General features: G+C 44.1%; 1 protein-coding gene across 1 annotated transcript in view; it reads left to right on the top strand.

The window, feature by feature from the left end:
• The window catches only part of ANAPC1 (anaphase promoting complex subunit 1), a 175,766-nt gene that overhangs the window by 99,814 nt on the left and 54,601 nt on the right, over positions 1-21,351 (top strand). The window contains exons 32-37 of the mRNA XM_077486110.1: positions 8,387-8,469; positions 15,127-15,205; positions 16,405-16,479; positions 17,740-17,816; positions 18,882-18,972; positions 19,062-19,112. Coding sequence (XP_077342236.1) covers positions 8,387-8,469; positions 15,127-15,205; positions 16,405-16,479; positions 17,740-17,816; positions 18,882-18,972; positions 19,062-19,112 — 456 coding nt within the window. The remainder of the gene's footprint in view (positions 1-8,386; positions 8,470-15,126; positions 15,206-16,404; positions 16,480-17,739; positions 17,817-18,881; positions 18,973-19,061; positions 19,113-21,351) is intronic.

Raw genomic sequence — 21,351 nt, 5'->3', positions numbered from 1 at the left:
GCAACGGACCTTTTCGGTCCGACAAAACGTCCCCAGCCCGACAGTATGACCATGGACGGTCAAAAACGTCCCTGGAACTGCAAGCCTGCGAATAAAAGTGCTACCACATCAAGGTTTGCCCCCACCCATGTCTCGGGTGGGGGGGTCGCCTTCAGGAGTTTGCAGCCCGTTGGTCCTCTCGGTTATCCGACCAATGGGTCTGCGATCTGATTTCCACAGGCTACAAGATAGTTTCTCTCTTTGGCTGCCAAACAGATTCTTCACCTCCAGCATGCCCATATCCCCGGCTCACCGGGGGGGCCCTCTTGGGGGCAGTAAGAGACCTGCCTGGAACGCTTCCAGGGATTCTACTCAAATCTGTTTGTGGTTCCCAAGAAGGAAGGGGTACTTCCAATCTTGGACCTAAAAGCCCTCAATCACTTTGTACAATTGCAGAGGTTCAGAATGGAATCAGTTCGCTCAGTAGTCGCTGCACTCCATCAAGGGGACTCCCTTGCATCCTTAGACATCCAGGATGCGTACCTGCACATACCTATATGCCTTCAGCATCAAAAATGTCTGCGGTTTGCAGTTGGGGAATCCCACTACCAGTTTGTGGCTCTTCCTTTTGGTCTGGAATCAGCCCCTCGAGTCTTTACCAAGGTATTGGCTCCAGTTTTGGCGCTGCTACGGCAACGTGGAAATGCGATCGTGGGACACCTAGACGATCTCCTCCTGAGAGCATCTTCCACCTCAGAATTAGAGGAGGATGTGGCGATCACCATGCAGACCCTACAAGAATCTGGATGGCTGTTGAACCTAAAGAAGTCTGTGATTGTACCGACCCAGCGTCTGGAGTACCTAGACTTGCTGCTGGACTCCATGGAAGTGAGAGTGTTTCTCCCTTCAGACAAATTGCAGACACTCAGATCTGCCGTAAAACTGCTTATGAACCGCAAGTGATCGTCGCTCCGCTTTTGCATGCGAGTACTGGGACTCATGGTAGCCTCCTTCGAGGCAGTACCTTATGCCCAGTTCCACACCAGAGTCCTGCAGAAGGAGATTTTGACAAATTGGGACAAATCTCAGTTGTCCCTAGATCGTCAGATCCAGGTGAGCCAGTCAGTCAGAGACTCACTGATCTGGTGGTTGAGGTCCCCGGTGATTCAGTCCGGAAAATCATTCCTACCTCTGAAGTGGACAGTGATCACAACGGACGCCAGTCTATTGACTGTGCCTGAAGTGGGCCACACCAGCGTCAGACATGCTGGTGGCTCCGTGGGATCAGTACCAGCTGATCTACACCTTTCCTCCACTGAAACTGTTACCACGCCTGCTTCGCAGAGTGGAAGCCGAGGGGATCCCAGTTATACTGGTTGCCCCAGATTGGCCTTAGCGTCCTTGGTACGCAGACCTGGTGCGTCTGTTGGCAGACGCTCCCTGGTGACTGCCTTTGCGAGAGGACCTTCTGTCTCGAGGTCCGATTCTCCATCCTGCTTTACCATCGCTGGCTTTAACGGCATGGTTATTGAGAGGTGTTTGGAGGAACCGGACTCTGTGATCCCAACTATGTTAAGAGCACGAAAATTTTCTTCCCGGAAGATATACCATCGTACCTGGAAGGCCTACATCTCCATGTGTGAGGAGAAAGGATGGCATCCGCGTTCCTTTTCTATATCCAGGATCCTGCTGTTTCTTCAGCAAGGAGTAGACCAGAAATTGTCGCTAAGCACCATTAACCACTTGCCGACCAGCGCACGACGATGTACGTCGACAGAATGGCACGGGCAGGCAAATGGGCGTACATGTACGTCCCTTTAAATTTGCCGCCCTGCCATCGGGAGCGCGGCGCGCTCCCGCGCTGGTCGGGACCCCCGTGAGTCCGGTCGTGGGACCCGCGGACTCGATCGCCGCGGGCATCTCCGCGATCGTCTCATGGAGCGGCCGAATGGAGAAGTGCCGTTATAAACAACATTTCTCCATTCTGCCTAGCAACTAGTGACACTGATCTCTGCTCCATGTGATTGGAGCAGAGATCAGTGTTCACTAAATGAAAGCCCAACCCCCCCCACAGTTAGTGCAACATCCCTAGGAACACTTAACCCCTACACTGCCACCCACTGGTTAACCCCTTCACTGCCGGTGTCATTTACAAGGAATCACTGCATTTATATAGCAGTGATTACTGTATAAATGACAATGGTCCCAAAAATGTGTCAAAAATGTCCGATGGGTCACCCACAATGTCGCAGTCACAATAAAAATCGCTGATCGCCGCCATTACTAGTAAAAAAAATAATAAAAAATTAATAAAAATGCTATAAAACTATCCCTATTTTGTAAACGCTATAACTTTTGCGCAAACCAATCAATAATCGCTAATTTTTTTTTTACCAAAAATATGAAGAAGAATACGTATCAGCCTAAACTGAGGGAAAAAAATGTTGTTTTATATATTTTTGGGGGATATTTATTATAACAAAAAGTAAAAAATAATGCGTTTTTTTCAAAATTGACGCTTTATTTTTGTTTATAGCGCAAAAAATAAAAACCGCAGGGGTGATCAAATACCACCAAAAGAAAGCTCTATTTGTGGGAAAAAAAGGATGTCAATTTTGTTTGGGAGCCACGTCGCACGACCGCGCAATTGTCAGTTAAAGCGACGCAGTGCCGAATCGCAAAAAGTGGTCTGGTCTTTGACCAGCAAATTGGTCCGGTCTGAAAGTGGTTAAGGGGCAAATTTCAGCCTTAGCTGTCTTTTTTTTCAGCGACCCCTAGCGTCTCACTCATTAGTGAGTACCTTCGTTCAGGGGGTACAACATGTAGTCCCTCCGGTGCATCCATCGTTACCCCCATGGGATTTAAACCTGGTGTTGTCGGCGCTTCAAAAACCGCAGTTTGAAAATATCAGGGGGATTCCCCTGTTGACTCTTTCCCAGAAAGTGGTCTTTTTAGTGGCCATCACATCGGCCAGGAGGGTTTCGGAACTGGCGGCCTTGTCCTGCAAGTCGTCCTATCTGGTTATCCATAAGGATAAGGTGGTGTTGCAGCCGCAACTGTCTTTTCTACCAAAAGTGGTCTCTGCTTTTCATATTAATGAGGACATTGTATTACCTTCTCTCTGTCCTAGGCCCGAAACACCCTAAGGAGGTGGCCCTTCACGCTCTGGACGTGGTTCGGGCTCTGAAGGTGTATTTGCCTGCCACTGCTCCCTTTCGGAAGTCAGAGTCACTGTTTGTTTCGGTGGCTGGTCCCAAAAAAGGTCTCGTTGGCCACCATTTCCAGGTGGATCAGACAGATTGTAGTACAAGCCTATGCCTTGAAGGGGCAGGTGCCCCCCTTTCCGGTCACGGCCCAATCCACAAGGGCAATTGGAACGTGTTGGGCCTTCCAACACCAAGCGTCTGTCGCTCAGGTGTGTAAAGCGGCGACCTTCACGCATTTACCAAGTTCTACAAGGTCAGTGTTTTGGCCGCAAAGTTTTGCAGACGGCCGTATAGTTGCAATTGAATATGCAATATATATTTTCCTTTTACCTGTTTTTTCGATAAAACACAGTACCGTTAAGTTAATGCGCTGTTGCATTACATTCCGCAGTTTTTGGTGCGGCTATGGGTAGTCACTCCTGTTGAGGGTACCCTGGTTTTTGTGGTGGTTTTTTCCACGCACTGTTGTTTTTTGTGGGTAAAGTTTCACTAGTTCCCACTTGCCATGGTGGATGAAGTTTCTAGGCTGTTTTCCCACCCCTCCTTTGGCACTGCTTGGGGACATCCCAATGGCTAAGAGAGCAGCTGTTTCGGTCGGTGAATATAAGAGAAAATAGGATTTTTTGTACTCACTGTAAAATCCTTTTTTCTGTAATTCACCGACACAGCACCCGCCCCTCCTTTTTATCTTTACGTTATACTGCTTGTTGACGTACTGAGGTCTGTCTGGCAGACTGGAGGGTTGTTGCCCAAGGGAACTACGAGTTCTGAGTGTTGTGTTACAACTAATGCCTAGTATCTCCTAGCAATAGGGCAAACAACCCAATGGCTAAGAGAGGAGCTGTGTCGTTCAGTGAATTACAGAGAAAAGGATTTTACAGTTAGTACAAAAAATGCTATATTTTTTATTTTTTTTTGGCGTGTGGCTTCCCTTAAACCCCATGCTGTATTTTTCTTTTTTAAAGCGGAGGTCTGAGGATTATTTTTTTCAATTTCTTTTATTTATTTATTTTTTACTGCATCTGCTGACTTTTAAAATAAGGATACTTACCGTATTTTTCACTCCATAAGACGCACCTAGGTTTTAGAGGAGGAAAACAAGAAAAAATATTCTGAACCAAATGATGTCCTAAAATATTTACCAGTGCCCATGAAATGCAGCTTGACCATTGCACATACATGCAGCCTGACCATTGCACATAAATGCAGCCTGACCATTGCACATAAATACAGTCTTACCTCATGTCATTCCATCCACCTTACAGAAGACAGAGCGGCCGAATGCTCTGCCTTCTGCAGCAATGTCAGGCCCAGCCGGGAGATCGGCCGGCACTCACAGGGGCTTCAGGTGTCTGTCCTCCGCTCTCCTGCCTCTCTTCCGGCGGAGGGGTGGTGCCTATTATACATTCGCTCCATAAGACACAGACATTTTCCCCCATATTTCTAGGGGAAAAATTACGTCTTTATGGTGCAGAAAGTACGGTACCTGTCCAGGGCGCCCGCAATGTCGGCGCCCGAAGCCAATCTATCCCTCGGCTGTCGGATGCTGCCGCCGCCATCTTCGGTAAGGGAATCAGGAAGTGAAGCCTTGCAGCTTCACTTCCTGGTTCACTACTGTGAATGTGCTAAACCCAATGGTCCCTGCTGTGTTCTGGTACCTGTTTGTCTTCCAGAAGACAGCAGGGGGGACGGAGAAGACACCGGAAGTGACGTAGATACCCGCGGGTGGCTCAGGTATCTTTGCCTGGAAGTGGGAGCAAAATACCTGTATTAGGCAGGTATCTGCTCCCCCCTCCTCCCTGAAAGGTGCCAAATGTGACACCGGAAGGGGGGGGGGGGGGGGCCGGAAAAGCAGAAGTTACATTTTTGGTTGGAACTCCACTTTAATGCCTTCTCTTTGTTTACATTCTGCTGTCAGTGGGGAAGTCCCCCGCAGACAGCATTGATGGCTCATGGTTGTTACGACGCTGGTGGATGCCAGCTCCTTAACCATTGACTCATTGACTCACTGGATGACTCATCCTTGCTGCCGACAGCAGTGACGAGTTGAAGTTGTAAACACATATAAATCGCATCAAAAATGCACAATGTTGTACTACAAAATTGCACTGGAAATTGGATCAAAATTGCATAGCGCTAGTGTGTGAACCAAGCCTAAATATTGAACTTTTCCCATTTTACTTTTTCAAAGTGATCGCATTTATCCAGAATCATGGCATACATTATAGGCTTTCTAAGGTATTGGCTCTATGAAATGTACAGTTTAAGACTGCTTTCACACTGAAAGCGCTAGCTGTTAGCTCTAAAGCGGCGCTTGTTTTTGCAGCCTGTTAACCTTGTTTAAGCGGCGCTTTTGCACCGCTTTTTGACCGCTAGCGGGACGCTTTTAACCCCCAAAAAAGTGTTAAAAACTCCCGTTTTGCATCGCTTTCAAAACACTTTTCAAGCGCTTTGAAAGCACTACCTGCCTCATACCTATTCATTCCTGCCCCGAAGATGCCGCTTGGAGCACTTTTTGGAATGTCCCATAAGCGCACCACTCCAGTGTGAAAAGCCACACTGGAATGAATGGGAGGTGGTTTTCAGGCGCTTAGCAGAAGCTATTAACAGTGCTAAAGTGCCTGAAAACCACCCCAGTTTGAAAGGGGTCTAATAATGATAATGTGCCTAAAAATACTTAACACAAATTGCAGTTTTGAAAAACTCCTTGTGCAGATCGGCTGTATACTTTGTAACAGTTTTAGCCAACATCTTTGATAGTATTTACCTGGTTTTGTTCTACAGATGAGATCATTTTTGTATACTGCAGAAATTGAGTGCCACGTTGGAAAGAATGTCTTTACTATAGTTGCTTTTTCAGTCCCAGTTTTGTAATAAGAATCACTGGACCCTAGCATTCCTTTAGATGTGTGTAACTCTTTACATGTATGTAACCAAAGTTGATACTTTCAGTGCAGTAAATCTTAACGCATTGCTGGGGATGCCTCACATATTTAGAAGGCTTCCTTTAATTGAGCTCTTACTTTGTGCAGATTTCTATATGCTTGTAAAATATGCAAAAAGGTGCTGGTATGATTTTTTAAATTGAACCGCACCAAAATACATGGTACTGCAGTACCATTTGTCTTAAGTGGGCACAAACAAACATGCAATTGGTGGATGCGTGGGGTGCCATTAAGAATTAACGGCACCCATGTGTAACTGCAAAAGGCAGTGCATTTTTGTGTGGTGCAAGAAAAAGTGCAATTTCATCTCCCATGCTAGCACAACCCCCCCAAAAAAAAAAATGCCCCTCCTGACACACACTCTCCCTTCCTGACACTACCTCCTACTAGCCACATACTCCCTCTTTGCCCTTGCTAAAGAAAAAAAAAAAAGCAAAGCCCTGTGTATAATTCAACCAGGAAAGGGTAATGCCCCATACACACGGTTGAACATTCTGACGACAAAATCTGTCGGATTTTGGCCCAAACTTGTCTTGCATACACAGGGTCGCACAAAGTTGTCAGAAAATCTGATCATTCAGAACGAGGTGACGTAGAACATGTACAACGGGACTATAAATGGGCCAGTAGCCAATAGCTTTTGTCTCAATTTATTCTGAGCATGCGTGGCACTTTGTCCATCAGAATTGTCTACACACAATCGGAATTGAAACGGATTTTGTTGTCGGAAAATTTTAGATCCTGCTCTCAAACTTTGTGTGTCGGAAATTCCAATGGAAAAAGTCCGATGGAACCCACACACGATCGGATTTCCCGACATTAAGATCCGATCACACATTTTTCCGTCTGAAAGTCTGACCGTGTGTAAAGGGCATTACAGTGTGAAGTTCCATGTACAGACATCCTGTTCCTCCTCCTGGATCTCTCCCCCTCTATGCTGTTATCTGTATTCTGCCAGCCAAAGTAAAAGCTGTGTAAGTCACCCAACCTTCTCTTAGCAAGCGATGATGTTATCGGTTGGTAGGACGAAGGAGGGCAGCTTACACAGTTTTCACTTTTGCTGGCAGATAACAGCATAGAGGGGGAGAAAGCCCAAAGGAGCAACAGGTTGTCTCCCTCCTCTCTGTACACAGGGCTTGACATTGTAACCCTTTCGTGGTTGGATTTTACAGTGCTTTTTGTTGTTTTACCGCAGCACCCTGGTTGAAAAACCGTGTTCAGTTATTGCGTTTGGCTAAAATTATCTGTTCTGGGGACAGTCATCTTATGTCCGAGTACCTTAGATCCAGTGAGCTGTCCTAAGGCAAACATTGCTGATTTAAGTACCGTATATACTCGAGTATAAGCCGAGATTTTCAGCCTCTTTTTTGAGGCTGAAAGTGCCCCCCTCGGCTTATACTCGAGTCATCGCTGTCTGCCCGCTCGATCAGCGTGTCGAGCAGACAGACAGCGGCCATTCTGATTCAAAAGCCGCGCCTCCGGCTCCCCCTTCGCCTGTGATAGGCGGAACACTGAATTTCCCAGCAGCCTGTGTTCCGCCTATCACGGACTTCGTATCATCCTCGTACTACGGACGAGGATGATACGACGTCTGTGATAGGCGGAACACAGGCTGCTGGGAAATTCAGTGTTCCGCCTATCACAGGCGAAGGCGGCGGCGCAGCTTTTGAATTTTACAATGGCCGCCGACGAACGAAGAGGGCACGGGACGGAGGCAAGGCACAGGACGGCACGGCACGGGACGGGACGGGACGGGACCGGAGGCAAGGCACGGCGGCGAGGCACGGCGGCGAGGCACGGCGGCGAGGCACGGAGGCAAGGAGGCTCGGCACGGGACGGAGGCTCGGGACAAAGGCTCAGGACACAGGTAGGCTGGACACACACACACACACACACACACACACACACACACACACACACACACACACACACACACACACGGATACACACACACACACAGGGATGGATGGATGGATGGAGACACACACACACAGGGATGGACGGACACACAGGGATGGACGGACACACAGGGATGGACGGACACACAGGGATGGACGGACACACACACAGGGATGGACAGGCATGTCTTACCCTCGGCTTATACACGAGTCAATAAGTTTGCCAGTTTTTTTGGGGGTAAATTGGGGGCCTCGGCTTATATTCGGGTCGGCCTATACTCGAGTATATACGGTAGTCAAAGAATATGTGCTAATGCCTTGGTTAAACAGTGTGTAATTTTTCATATTTTTTTCTTAGGAAGGAGACACCATTAATGTGGATGTTACATGCCCTGGAGCTACTCTGGCATTGGCTATGATCTACTTGAAAACCAACAACAGGTAATGTAGAGCAGTGAAATGAAATTTGTTTAGAATAGTACAGAATGTTCTTACAGAAAGCAATTATTAGGTCTGTGCAATCGTATGTGACAGCATATTGTGACACAAATCTTAAACTGGTTAGAGAGCTGTGGAAATCATTGCACACGTGGGCAGTAGCTACATTCATTGCAACAGCCCAAACAACTGCGAAGAGCAAATATGGCACCAAAGAGATCAGTGGCCTGTAATGTGATCTCAGATACTACAGGTGACAATAGACAGACTTCAATGTGCATGTAGGTTCCTCTAAACTGCTTCTAAACGCAGGTGTGGTTTCAGAGTCTGAGCTATATCACAGCTCTTCTTGCCTCTAATGAATGATTTGTTTGGCCAGAACATGGTACAGAAAAAGTTAGTACTATTTACTGAACAGATCATTATAGCACATTGTATGTAAGGTAATAGCTTTCTTAATCATACATCATGGGACACAGAGCCATAGTAATTACTATGTGGGTTATAGGCCACCTTCAGGTGATGGACACTGGCACACACTAAACAGGAAGTGTCCTCCCTATATAACCCCTCCCATACCAGTGTCTAAGGTGTTGGTCACGAGTAAAGATGTGCTGTGCTGAGCTCTACTGGAGCAATCCTTGCTGGGGCTAGCTATGCAGCCGAATCCATTTAAAGTGTCTTTTCAGGTCAAATTGAATGGTACCCAGGCCTCGTGGCGCAAGAAACAAGGTTTAGCCCCTAATGCTTCTCTTTTTAGAGAGCTGGACCCCGGGATCCAGTGCTTTTTGGTATTAAGGCCATAAAGTTTTACTGGTGGAGGTGCTATTATGGGTCCAGGATTGTGGGTTTCTCCGAGGATCCCAGGTTTAACGGAAACCCAGCGTGACAGGTGCAGATCGGGTCTGTTGGTTTACCACAAAAAAACCTGCGGCGGGAAAGGTAAGTGAAGTTTTTCTAAGAAATTTTCAAAATTTTCTTATGAATGTCTCCTTTAATTAGTAAATGTTGTCATGCCTATGGCAGGGTGCTTTATGGGTCCAGGAGTGTGGATCCCCTGAGGGGCCCTGGTTCCTGAAGATTTTGTAACAGAGCCCACGTGAAGGGTGGAAATTGGGTCTGTTGGTTTTACCACAGTATCCCTGCGGTGGCAAAAATAAGTGGAGAATTCTAAGGAATTTATATTTTCTTATGAATTATCTCCTTTAAAAAGTAACTGTTGTTATGCCTAAAGTCACCACTAGGGGCTTTGTAGAGCACATACCTTGCATGCTTTCCATGAATCATTCTGTCAGCAGAAGCTGCTGCTCCTCCGTCTGAGCAGTCCCAGGCCTCCAGTAAGATGTTGGGGGGGGGGATTTTTTTTCTAAAAACACCCCCCACCCGGGTAGAAACTCTCCCCCTCTCCCAAGAGGTAAGGGGAAGCCAGAATGATCAGCAGATGCCTCTGTTTGTTCACCGCCTCTGACAGCGATTTGTATCTGCTCTTCTCCTTGCCCCCCCCCACACCCCCCCCCCCCCCACAGACACACACACGCATTCACTCGCTGATCCCATCCGATCAGAAGCCCGTGCGGGAAAACACTTTTTTGAAAAAAAAGAGGGGGGCGCGATGAGAAGACGGAGAGGGCGTGGCTTGGCGCAGCATTAGCACATGGCAACGTCCAGCGCGGGAGTACATTATGTACCACTTGTCAGACTGCAGCTGACGGAGAGACACTAGAGCAGAAGGGGGCATGTAAGTGGTGACACAGGCATTCCTTTGGTACATTTACTAAGCATCAGGCTGAGCGTTAATAGCAGCGGCAGTTTCTGGACTATTTGGTCAAGCAGTGGATGTGATTTCTTCTGGTAGTACCTCTGCATTTGTGCATCGGGCTATGGTCAGAAGGGGAGATAGAAACACCCCCAAAAATGGGCTAAAAGGGTCTCCCTCAAGCTGTGAAAAGCCTAAACTACAATGGCATCCAAATGCGACAGGTTCCCTTCCATTACCCAGGACCCTCAAACTGAGGAACTGGGGGTGGGAGAAGATGAATTTCCCTCAGTAGACGGTGAAGAGGCTGATGACTCCTCTTCTGAGAGGTCAAATGCGGAAGGATCAGCTTCACAATCTAAGACTGATGGTGCAATTTGTTACTGAATTGGTCCGCTCCACATTTATGCTACCTTTAACTGAGTGTCCACTTCTTCTTTGGGTTTGCTAAAGCCTCCTCAAGCTGTGCATGCCTTTCTTGTCCATTCATTGCTGGAAAAGCTTATGTATTCTGAGTGGGATCACCCAGATAAGCATTTTTTCCCTCTTAAAACGTTTTTTCATACTTTATCCTATGGAGGAAAAAATTCACTAAAGGTGGGAGACACCAGCATTTGACCCTGCTATATCCTCTGTGAATAAAAGTTGTGCGGCAGACATTGCTCAAATGCTTAGGGATCCAACGGATAAAAAGTTGTAATTCCTATTAAACACATTTTTCTCTGGCAGGTTGAATGTCTCAGCCTGTGCTGACAGTAATTGGTATATGTTAATCCTTGAGAGACCCGTTTAAACAGGTGCTCAAGGTTATCCCTGTTCAGCAGGCCCAGGATCTGGCAAGCTACTAGTAGCTTTATGTTTGCAATAGACTATGAGAGATTCTATCCTTCAGGGCCTCGTGCCTTTCGCTTGGGCTGGTACATATGTATAGAATACTATGGTTGAAATATTGGTCAGCCGAAGTGCCATGCAAAAAGCTCCTGGCTAGTTTTCCTTTCTGCAGTGAAACGGCAGTTTGGGGATATTTTGAATAATAGATCCAAAGAATTTCTAGTGGAAAAAGTACCCCTTTGCCATGTAAGAAAAGGCGTAAATGTATTTCATTTAAACAAGCTCCTTCTCCAGTACCGGGGGCATATAGCCTCCAGGCAGTCACGACAGCTTCCGCCGTCAAAAGAAGTCTTGGGGGAGGAAACCTACAAAACAAAATACTAAAGCCTCCTTATGAGGAGGCGCCCCCCGCTCGCTCGAGAGGGTGGAAGACTTCTGCAGTTCTCAAGGGTCTGGCAGAAAGAGCATCGAGACAGATGGAGGACTTCCTCAATAGCTCTAGGGTACAAACTGGAGTTCCAAGAGTTCCCGTCTCCTCGTTTTCTAAGATCAAACGTTCCTAAGGATCCAGAGAAAAAAAGTCTCTCAAGCATTGGACCATCTTTTGACAAAAAGTGTTCATTGTGGTCCCCATGAAAGAGCAGGGGTTGGGGTTTTATTCAAACCTTGTTCACAGTGCCAAAACCGAATGGAGATGTCGCACATTCTGGATTTCAAAAATATAAACCGGGTCAATCCAATTAGTTGTCTCCATCCTACAAGGAGAACTTCTGACATCAATCGACATCAAGGATGCATACCTTCATGGGCCCATTTCCCCGCTCACCAGAAATATCTACTTTTCAAGGTAGAATTTTTTTTTTTCAGTTTCCAGTTTGTAGCTCTCGGTCTAGCTATTGCGCTTTGAGTGTTTACAAAGATTCTGGCCCCTCCTCTAGCCATATTAAGGGCCCAAGGTATAACGATTATAACTTGCCTAGACGATCTGCTCTTGATCAGTCGGCAGCCCGTTTAGACCAAAGTATGGTCACCACAGTCAACTACCTGGAATACCTAGGATTCTCAACCTAGAGAAATCTTCCTTAAAACCATGGAGGAGACTAGAATACTTGGATCTGATCATAGATATAGCCCAAAAAGAGGGAATTCTTGCTTCAGGCAAAGATCAGCACCATAAAGGAACTGATTCAGGTGGTCAAAGCAAAGAGGAATCCTTTGATTTGGCTTTGCATGAGGTTGTTGGGAAAGATGGTGGCTTCATTAGAGGCCATTCCTTATGCTCAGTTTCATTCGAGGCTGCTGCAAAACCGTATCCTATTGGCTTGGAACAAGAAGGTCCAAGCTTTAGATTTCCCAATGTGTCTTACTCCAAAGGTGCGCCGGAGCCTCAGTTTTTGGTTGATAACCAAAAATCTGCAAAAGGGAAAATCCTTCCTACCAGTTACCTGGAAAGTGGTAACAACATATGCCAACCTTTTTTAGTTTGGGGAGCAGTCCTGGGAGAGGCAACTGTCCAAGAGAAGTGGTCCAGATCAGAAATGACCTTGCCCATTAACATTTTAGAGATTCAGGCAGAGCGCTTGGCCCTGAGGGCCTGGACGTTCAGTTTACAGAATCTTCCTGTCGGCATCCAATCCGACAATGACGCAACAGTGGCCTATATCAATCACCAAGGGAGCACAAGAAGTTGTGCGGCCCAGAGAGAGGTGAATCATATCCTATATTGGGCAGAAAACAATGTACATTGCCTATTGGCAGTCTTCATTCTAGGAATACAAAATTGGCAGGCGGACTACTTGAGTCGGCAGCAGTTGTTTCCGGGAGAATGGTTCCTTTACCCTGATATCTTCCTGACAATATGTTAAAGATGGGGGATCCCAGACGTAGATCTGTTTGTGTCCAGGTTCAACAAAGAGATCCATAACTTTGTGTCAAGAACAAAGGATCCGCTAGCATGCGGAACAGATGCCTTGGTATTCCCGTGGGATCAGTTTTCACTGATTTATGCATTCCCTCCTGTTTTGCTGCTTTCGCAAGATCAAACAGGAAAGGAAGTCGGTGATTCTTGTGGCCCAGGAGATCTTGGTATGCAGAGATCATAAAGATGGCGGTAGGGGACCCATGGACCCTACCACTATGTCCAGACCTTCTCTTGTAAGGTCCGGTATTCCATCCTACATTACAAACGCTAAATTTAACGGTTTGGCTATTGAGACCCACATTCTGAAGAAGCATGGGCTGTCGGGTTCAGTGGTATCTACCTTGACTAAAGCAAGGAAGCCGACCTCCAGTATCATATATTATAGAGTCTGGAAGGCATATGTCTCCTGATGTGAATCCAGGGGTTGGCACCCCAGGAAGTATGTCATAGGTAGAATCCTTGACTTTCTGCAGATGGGGTTTAAAATGAAGCTGGCCTTGAGTACCATCAAAGGCCAGGTCTCGGTCTTATCTGTATTATTTCAATGACCACTTGCTTCACATTCTTTGGTTCATGGTTTTATTCGGGGGTAACACGGCTTAATACTCCAGTTAGGTCACCCCTGAACCCTTGGGACTTGAATTTAGTTCTGTCGGCATTACAAAACAGCCTTTTTGAGCCAATACGACATATTTCCTTGGTTCTTTTTGACAAGGAAACTAGTTTTTCTCTAGTAACCATATCTTCTGCAAAAAGGGTATTGGAGTTGGCTGCTCTTTCTTGTGAAGAGCCATATTATTATTCACAAGGATAAGGTAGTATTGCGTCCTCATCCTAACTTTCTACCGAAGGTAGTGTCAGGTTTTTTTCTAAACCAGGGATATTGTTCTACCTTCATTTTTTCCAGAACCCTGTTCTATGGTAGAAAAATCACTACATTCTCTTGAGGTGGTGAGAGCAGTTAAGGTCTATTTAAAGGCGACTGCTCAGTTTCGAAAAACTGATGTTTTGTTTGTGTTGCCTGATGGTCCTAAAGTTGGACAGGCAGCATCGAAATCTACTCTTTCTAAATTGATTCAACAAGTAATCGTTCAAACTTGTGGTTTAAAGAGGTAGATTCCACCCTCTCAAATCAAAGCGCAGTCCACCAGATTCTCAGGTGGATGTAAAAAGACATGAGGATGTCGCCTTTGGGCACAGTGTGCTGCAGGCAGTAGTATAAGTCCTCTGGTCTCATGGTGCCCTACTTTTGTTGTCTCCCCTCAGTTGGCATTGCTCTGGGACATCCCACATAGTAATTACTATGGCTCTGTGTCCCCTTGATGTACGATTAAGAAAATAGGATTTTTATAACAGCTTGCTTGTAAAATCATTTTCTTTGAAGTACATCACGGAACACAGAGGTCCCGCCCCTCTTTCTGGTATACACATATATTGCTTTGCTACAAAACTGAGGTACTCCTGCTATGGGAGGAATTATATAGGGAGGCAACTTCCTGTTTAGGGTGTGCCAGTGTCCATCATCTGAAGGTGGCCTATAACCAACATAGTAATTACTATGGCACTGTGTTCCGTGATGTACTTCAAAGAAAAGGATTTTACAGGTAAGCTGTTAAACAAAATCCTATTTTTCCAATTTTCCTCTACAATTGAGAGATTCGTGGGTCTCCACAGGCATTTCTGGGCAGACAGATGCCATTTGTGTTAGTAGGGTTAGCATTCATGTTTTTAAGATCTTGATATGCGTGGTTTTATGAATTTCTAACCACTTTCTGCAATCTGTTGCTGGCTTCAGACTGGTTGAGCATTGGCATATTTTACCATCTCTTCTAGCATACTTTTCTGTCTTTCATTCCTGGGATAAGAGTTATGATACTCACCCTTTTGGGCCATTTTTAGGGGCACTAAGGAAGCACGCATTTTGTCTTTTTGTGCACACTAAAAGTATATAAAAATAAAACATTAGACAACGTAGTTAATACAGTAAAAACCTACAGATTTTGATTTGGGAAAGTCTTTCTATGTATGACTGTAATCTACCCTTACTATTCTATGTATTTACTTTTATGTGCGTAAGAATTTTTTGTCAAACCTAAAATTTAACTTTTTTTTTTTTCTTGATGATGATTTTATATATTTTTTTTTTCTATAGATCAGTAGCGGATTGGCTGCGGGCCCCAGACACTATGTATTTACTTGACTTTGTAAAACCAGAATTCCTTTTACTGCGGGTATGAAGACTTAATTTCTACTTTTATGACAATTCTATTAAAAAGCAGTTTTTCAATTACAGATTAACCAACCATTATATGACACCATGTAAACTTTAAAGTAGAACAATAGGCAAAACTTTTTTTCTATTTTGGACATCCGTTATAACATCGGTTATAACCTCTGAATTTTTTTTTTTTTTGCCATCTGTGTCCCATAATGAGATTCACCTTCATTTTGTGTCCCATAGCAAAAACAGGAAGTACGTGAAAATCCCTGCAAATTACAGAATCTCTTACTTTCAAAATATTTTATTTTATATTAAAGGCACTTACATACGTAAAACAGTACACAAACTAGCAGTAGCAGGGAGGGCCTGCTGTCACAATGTAAGTAAAAAAACATGAGACATTAGTGAAAAACAGACAATATCAAGTGTGTACAGTCGGCAAGCCCTTCCTTATCGAGGGGCTACATCAATAAGAGGTAAACGGAGGGTGTCCCCCCCGGGAGAGCCCCCCAGGTAGAACTATTAGGGTAACTCCCAGGAGCCCCCATCCCGACACCCCTAATAGGGAACTTGCTGTGCCAGGATGAGGGAGTGTCTTCCCAGGCCCCTCCCTCGCAGAGGGGAAAAACAGTCGGGGGATCGTCTGCCGTGGGTACCGCAACATTAAATTGGACTGTATGGTAAACTTGTCAATTACAGCTCTGTTGAGCAAACCAAAATCTTAGAACGACTAGAAGGACAGAGAAGAGAAGAAAGGAGAAGAAGAGGAGAGCAGAGGGGTCGGGGGAGGTAAGCTATGTCCTGAAAGGGTGAAAGGATATAGCGAGGGAATGTTTCACAATCAATGTAAGGATGGGTGCTTTAGGGGTGAATTACAGAATCTCTTTAGGCCCATATTCGAAGATTCTATTACTGTTTTGGGGACAACCCAAAATTTTGGGATTTTCTTTTACTTTCAATTTCAATGATAATGGTAAACAGGTCAATAGGAAGGTTGAGTCTGCTTAACAGGGCCAGAGGTAGATGCCTCTGCCCCTTTGCAGATGTAAATCTGACAGGTATTCTAATCGATCACCAAAAAATTGTTTTCCCTTTTAGTTATACTTTAAGTGAAAGTCGGTGCCTCTGTAGATTTGAATTGATTTGCATGAATTCTTCATATCCATCAGTAATGGTGTATGAATCTTTTTTTTTATTTTTTTCCCCCAGATTCTTGCTAGATGCCTTATTTTGTGGGATGACATATTACCCAGTGTGCAGTGGGTGAACAGTAATGTACCACAAGTAAGCATTGGTGAAATTTATTGTGATTGTTTTATGACTAATATTTACATTCTAGTATTTTTTTTTCTTTTTTTTTATTAAAAGATTAAATTGTATCTGAAGCCAAAACTGTATTTTTGATGTTTTAGATAAAGTGATAAATGTTAAAATTTTGTCTGTGTCCTTTTCCACACTTGTAGGTGCTTGTATGATTTTTAAATTGAACCACACCAAAATACATGGAACTGTGAATACCATGCGTTTTAAGTGGGCAAAAACAAACATGCAATTGGTGGATGTGTGGGGTGCCATTAAGAATTAATGGCACCCATGTGTAACAGCAAAAGATGTAGTCTATAGCCAGCTTAACAGTCACCATTAATAAATGTATCTTGAGAATATCTTGTGCTGTCAAATGGGGATCACGTTCCATGTCTGCTAACAAATAGGTCCCTACTATGTAATTCATCTTTCATCACCAAATATATATTACCGTGTGGTGATTTTGACAATTTTACTTTATTAAAAAGGTATTATCAATTTTAAAAATTTCCTTTAAAGATTTAAAGAGGAAGTAAACTCTCCCACTCTGATGCTTATTTTCATTTAGTCCATTATAATAAGTAATTATCAGACTATAGCCACTGTAATTCAGGTCAAATCGCATATTACTTACTGTTTAAAGAAACTTTAAAAAACTTGTTTCCAGGGGTTAGGCAGCGCTATCTTAAGTATTGTTTTCTGAGTCCACAGTGGAGTGTATTTTCTCCCTTACATTGAGCACTTCCTGTACTGTTAACCAAGCCTCCTTCTCAATCCAACGTTTCTATGGCAACCCTGCTTCCATGTTCATAGCTGACTTGTTTTATTTCATAGTATTTACTTGTGCCGATGTCTAAGGTTTGCCTTTGTCAGACTTATCAGCTTCAGCTGATAAGACTGCAGTAATGGCTAGGTTTAGACTGTATGTGAGGTCAGATGGTCACATGGTGTGTAGGAGGAAGCTCTGAGTGATTAGCAGAGTTCAGTGCTGTGCCGTAGGAAGTCCTGATAACAGATAAGCACATAGAGAGTGTGCCTTAAATCAGGGGAGATCTGGGTATGCTCAGTGACTTCATTCTACAGAACAACAAGGTCTACAACAATACTAAGCAAGATTGGAGATATCTACAAGCAGTGTTCATTAGGGTTTTTTATGCTGATTTACATGGGACAAAGTTGTGGGGGAGGGTTTACAACCACTTTAACTACATTTATGAGATGGATTATCTTGTTTTTCAGATAATTACAGGAAACAGCGCTTCACTGCATACTGGAGAGCAACCTGCTTCAGAAGATTTAAACATGGAGACTCTGGCGTATGTGTCATTAACAATTTAACATGTTATGTATTTTATCTGTGGATTATAGAGAGAGGTATAATAGATAACATGACAAGGAGCAGGAAATGTCCATCCATGGCCTTTATCTCGGTACCCAAAATTGAAAATTTCTTCCACATAAACCCAACCACCCCGTGTGTGTATGGCATTGATATGTCAGTGGGGAATATATTAGGTAGCAAGTAAACATGGTAATGAAGTTGATGTTTTGAAAGGGGAAAAAGTAGGGATTTCAGTTTGTTGTGTTTGGGACCGCGTAGCTGCAGACCAATCAATGGCCAAGTGAGCATCAGAACGGGACCATGGAGCTATGGAAGAAAGTGGGCTGGTATAATTGATTCAAGAATGCTTTGAGGTAAACATCAACACATTTAGGGCGTTGACTTGGCCTCCAGATCTCAATTCAAACAAGCATCTGTGCAATGTGCTAGAAAAACAACTCCAATCTTTAGAGGGCCCCACCTTGCAACTTACAAGACTTAAAGGATCTGCTTCTGATAGCTTTCTGCCAGATATCACTGCACACCTTCAAAGGTCTAATTTAGTCCATGCCTGAACAGGTCAGGGCTGTTTTGGTGGCAAAAGGAGGAACAATTCAATATTAGGTGGGTGGTCTTAAAGTTATGGCTGATCAGTGTATATCTCCTCGACACTGTTTTACAGCCAACACTTTGTAAACTCAGGATAATTTTTCAGCTGATTTTTTTGCTGAAGCTAAAGTGTATGTTCAGCCAAAACTTTTTTTATTTTTTTTGGAAAGAATGGTATAGGATTAGAACATTTAAGTTTTTTTTTTATTTCTAGGCCTCCATTACAGAAATGTCAATAGACTTTATGTTCCATGACAAGACAGTAATACAAATCTGACAGAGGGTTCTAGCATCCTTATTTTGCTTACAAATACGCTTGCTTTATCTTTGGTTAAACTACTGTCAAAAGAACGTCCTCTAACTTCACTGGTTGCTGGCTTGAAAACAGATAGTGTCCCGCCATTCTGCTCTCCCAGGTTTTTGATGTGTATGTTCTTTTATCATTTTCTAGTCAAGCCCATGTGTACATAATAGCTGGAGCTTGCCTGGCCTTGGGGTTTAGATTTGCAGGATCTACAAACTTGGATGCTTTCAACTGCCTGGTAAGATCTTCTTTTACAATATTCACAATAGATCACAATATGGTTACTTCATCACTTTATGAGCTTACTTAATGTATTTCTTATTACAGTGTAAGTTTGCAAAAGACTTTGAATGCTTATCTGGTCAAGCAGCAAGTACAGTAAGTCACCTTAATTTATCAGAAATGTTAAGAGATTTACAGGCATTATGTTGTGTATGTGTGTGATAGAGATATAATATTTTTTTATACACACACACACACACACACACACACACACACACACACACACACACACACACACACACACACACACACACACACACACCGGGTAAAATAAGTATTGAACATGTCACCATTTTTCTAGGTAAATATTTTTCTAAAGGCGCTATTGACATGCAATTTTCACCACATGTTGGTAACAACCCATTTAATCCACACATACAAAGAAACCAAAACAAATACATTCAGAAATTAGGTTATGTGTCATAAAATGGAATGACACAGGGAAAAAGTACACATGAAGTAAGGGTTGCAAAACATACTGATCAGGTGCTCCTTGCAAGATTTCTGACAGGGGAAGGAAAAATGTATCAGAAAAGTTGTCTAAGATCCAAGGACCACTGGTGGAGAGCTTTCAGAAAGACCTGGCATTAGCAGATACGATTGTTTCAAAGAAAACAATAAGTAATGCACTAGACCGCCATGGCCTGTATGAATGCTCATCGTGCAAGAATCCATTGCTGAAGAAAAAGCATGCTGAAGCTCATTTAAAATTTGCTACACAACATTTAGACAAGCCTGTGAAATACTGGGAGAATATAGACTGGTCAGATGAGACCAAAATTGAACTCTTTGGGTGCCATAATACACACCATGTTTGGAGGTCAAATGGCACTTCACAAGAACACCATACCGACAGTGAAGTTTGGAGGTGGGAACATTATGGTGTTGGGGCTGTTTTTAAGCATACGGTACTGGCAAACTTCATGTCATTGATGGATTAAAAGAAAAATGTACCAAGACATTCTTGATAAAAATTGACTGCCATCTACCAGGATGTTGAAGATGAAATAAGGATAGACATTTCAGCAAAACAATGACCCCAAACACACAGCCAAGGAAACTCTCAATTGGTTTCAAAGAAAGAAGATAAAGCAGCTGTAATGGCCCAGCCAATCACCTGACTTGAATCCAATAGAAAATCTATGGAAAGAACTAAAGATCAGAGTTCATAGAAGATGCCCACAGAACCTTCAAGATTTGAAGACTGTGTGGAAGAATGGGCCAAAATCTCCCTTGAGCAATGCAGGGGACTAGTTTCTCCATAAAAGAGGCATCTTGAAGCTGAAATACTACAAAATGAAAGGACCCTTAAGGTAACGCCTAACACAAAATTATAATGATCAAAAAAGTTCAAAAGAAAGCAAACTTACTTGAGTTTGACAAATCTCAATAATTCAACAAAGGGGGGAAATGAATGGAGTGGGAGCTTTCGGTAAATGTATAATTAGAACGGAGATTAAAAAACTTTTCTCGGCTCAACCAGCCCAAAAACATGAAAATAGAAATAGCCGACTGCATGTATCAAAGATGAAAAACAATATTAGATAAGCCACAAATGTGTGTTTAACCACTCACCAACCACCTCACACAGATATACTGCAGCAGAATGACGCGGGCACGTTACTCCCCTCCCACAGGTGGGGGCCGCGATCGCCCCCACCGGTGCCCGAGGCGGTCGGCATCATTCCAGGAGCGATCCGTCCTGAGGGGGAGGCCACTCATTCATGGGCTCTCCCTCACGATCGCTCCTGACAAATGAGAAGCTTCCTCTGCTTCTGAACTGTAAACAGAAGCAGAGGAAGTGATATCCTCTCTCCTCGTGGAGCCTTTTTTCGTTACGGCTTCTGAGGAGAGAAGACATCTATAGTGAGTCTGCACCAACACTAGACTAGCACACATAGGCACATAACGCCCACGTCACCCCCTATCACAGTGACGCCAATAGCAGTTTTTAATTTTTTTTACTGATTACTGCATTCGGTGTCATTTGTGACTGTTATAAGTGCAGTTAGTGATAGGCCCCTTTAGGTCTAGGCTACCCCCCTAGTAAAGTTTTAACCAATTGATAACCCCCCAGTTAACCCTTTCATCCCCTTTCGCCAGTGTCACTAAGCAGTCTTTTTTCAGATCGCTGTATTAGTGTCACAGGTGATGCTAGTTAGCCAGGTAGGTATTTTGGTTCACTGTCAGCTTTTTATAGCGTTGGGTACCCCCATATACTACCTAATAAAGGTTTTAACCCCCTGATTGCCCCCTAGTTGACCCTTTCACCAGTGATCACAGTATAAGTCAGGGATATGCAATTAGCGGACCTCCAGCTGTTGCAAAACTACAA

The sequence above is a fragment of the Lithobates pipiens genome, unplaced genomic scaffold (genome assembly GCF_037356315.1).
Source record: "Lithobates pipiens isolate NorthernLeopardFrog02 unplaced genomic scaffold, aLitPip1_a1.2 Scaffold_18, whole genome shotgun sequence".
Taxonomy (NCBI): Eukaryota; Metazoa; Chordata; class Amphibia; order Anura; family Ranidae; genus Lithobates; species Lithobates pipiens.
The sequence above is the reverse complement of the archived record's forward strand: the minus strand, read 5'-3'. Positions and strand labels throughout refer to the sequence as shown.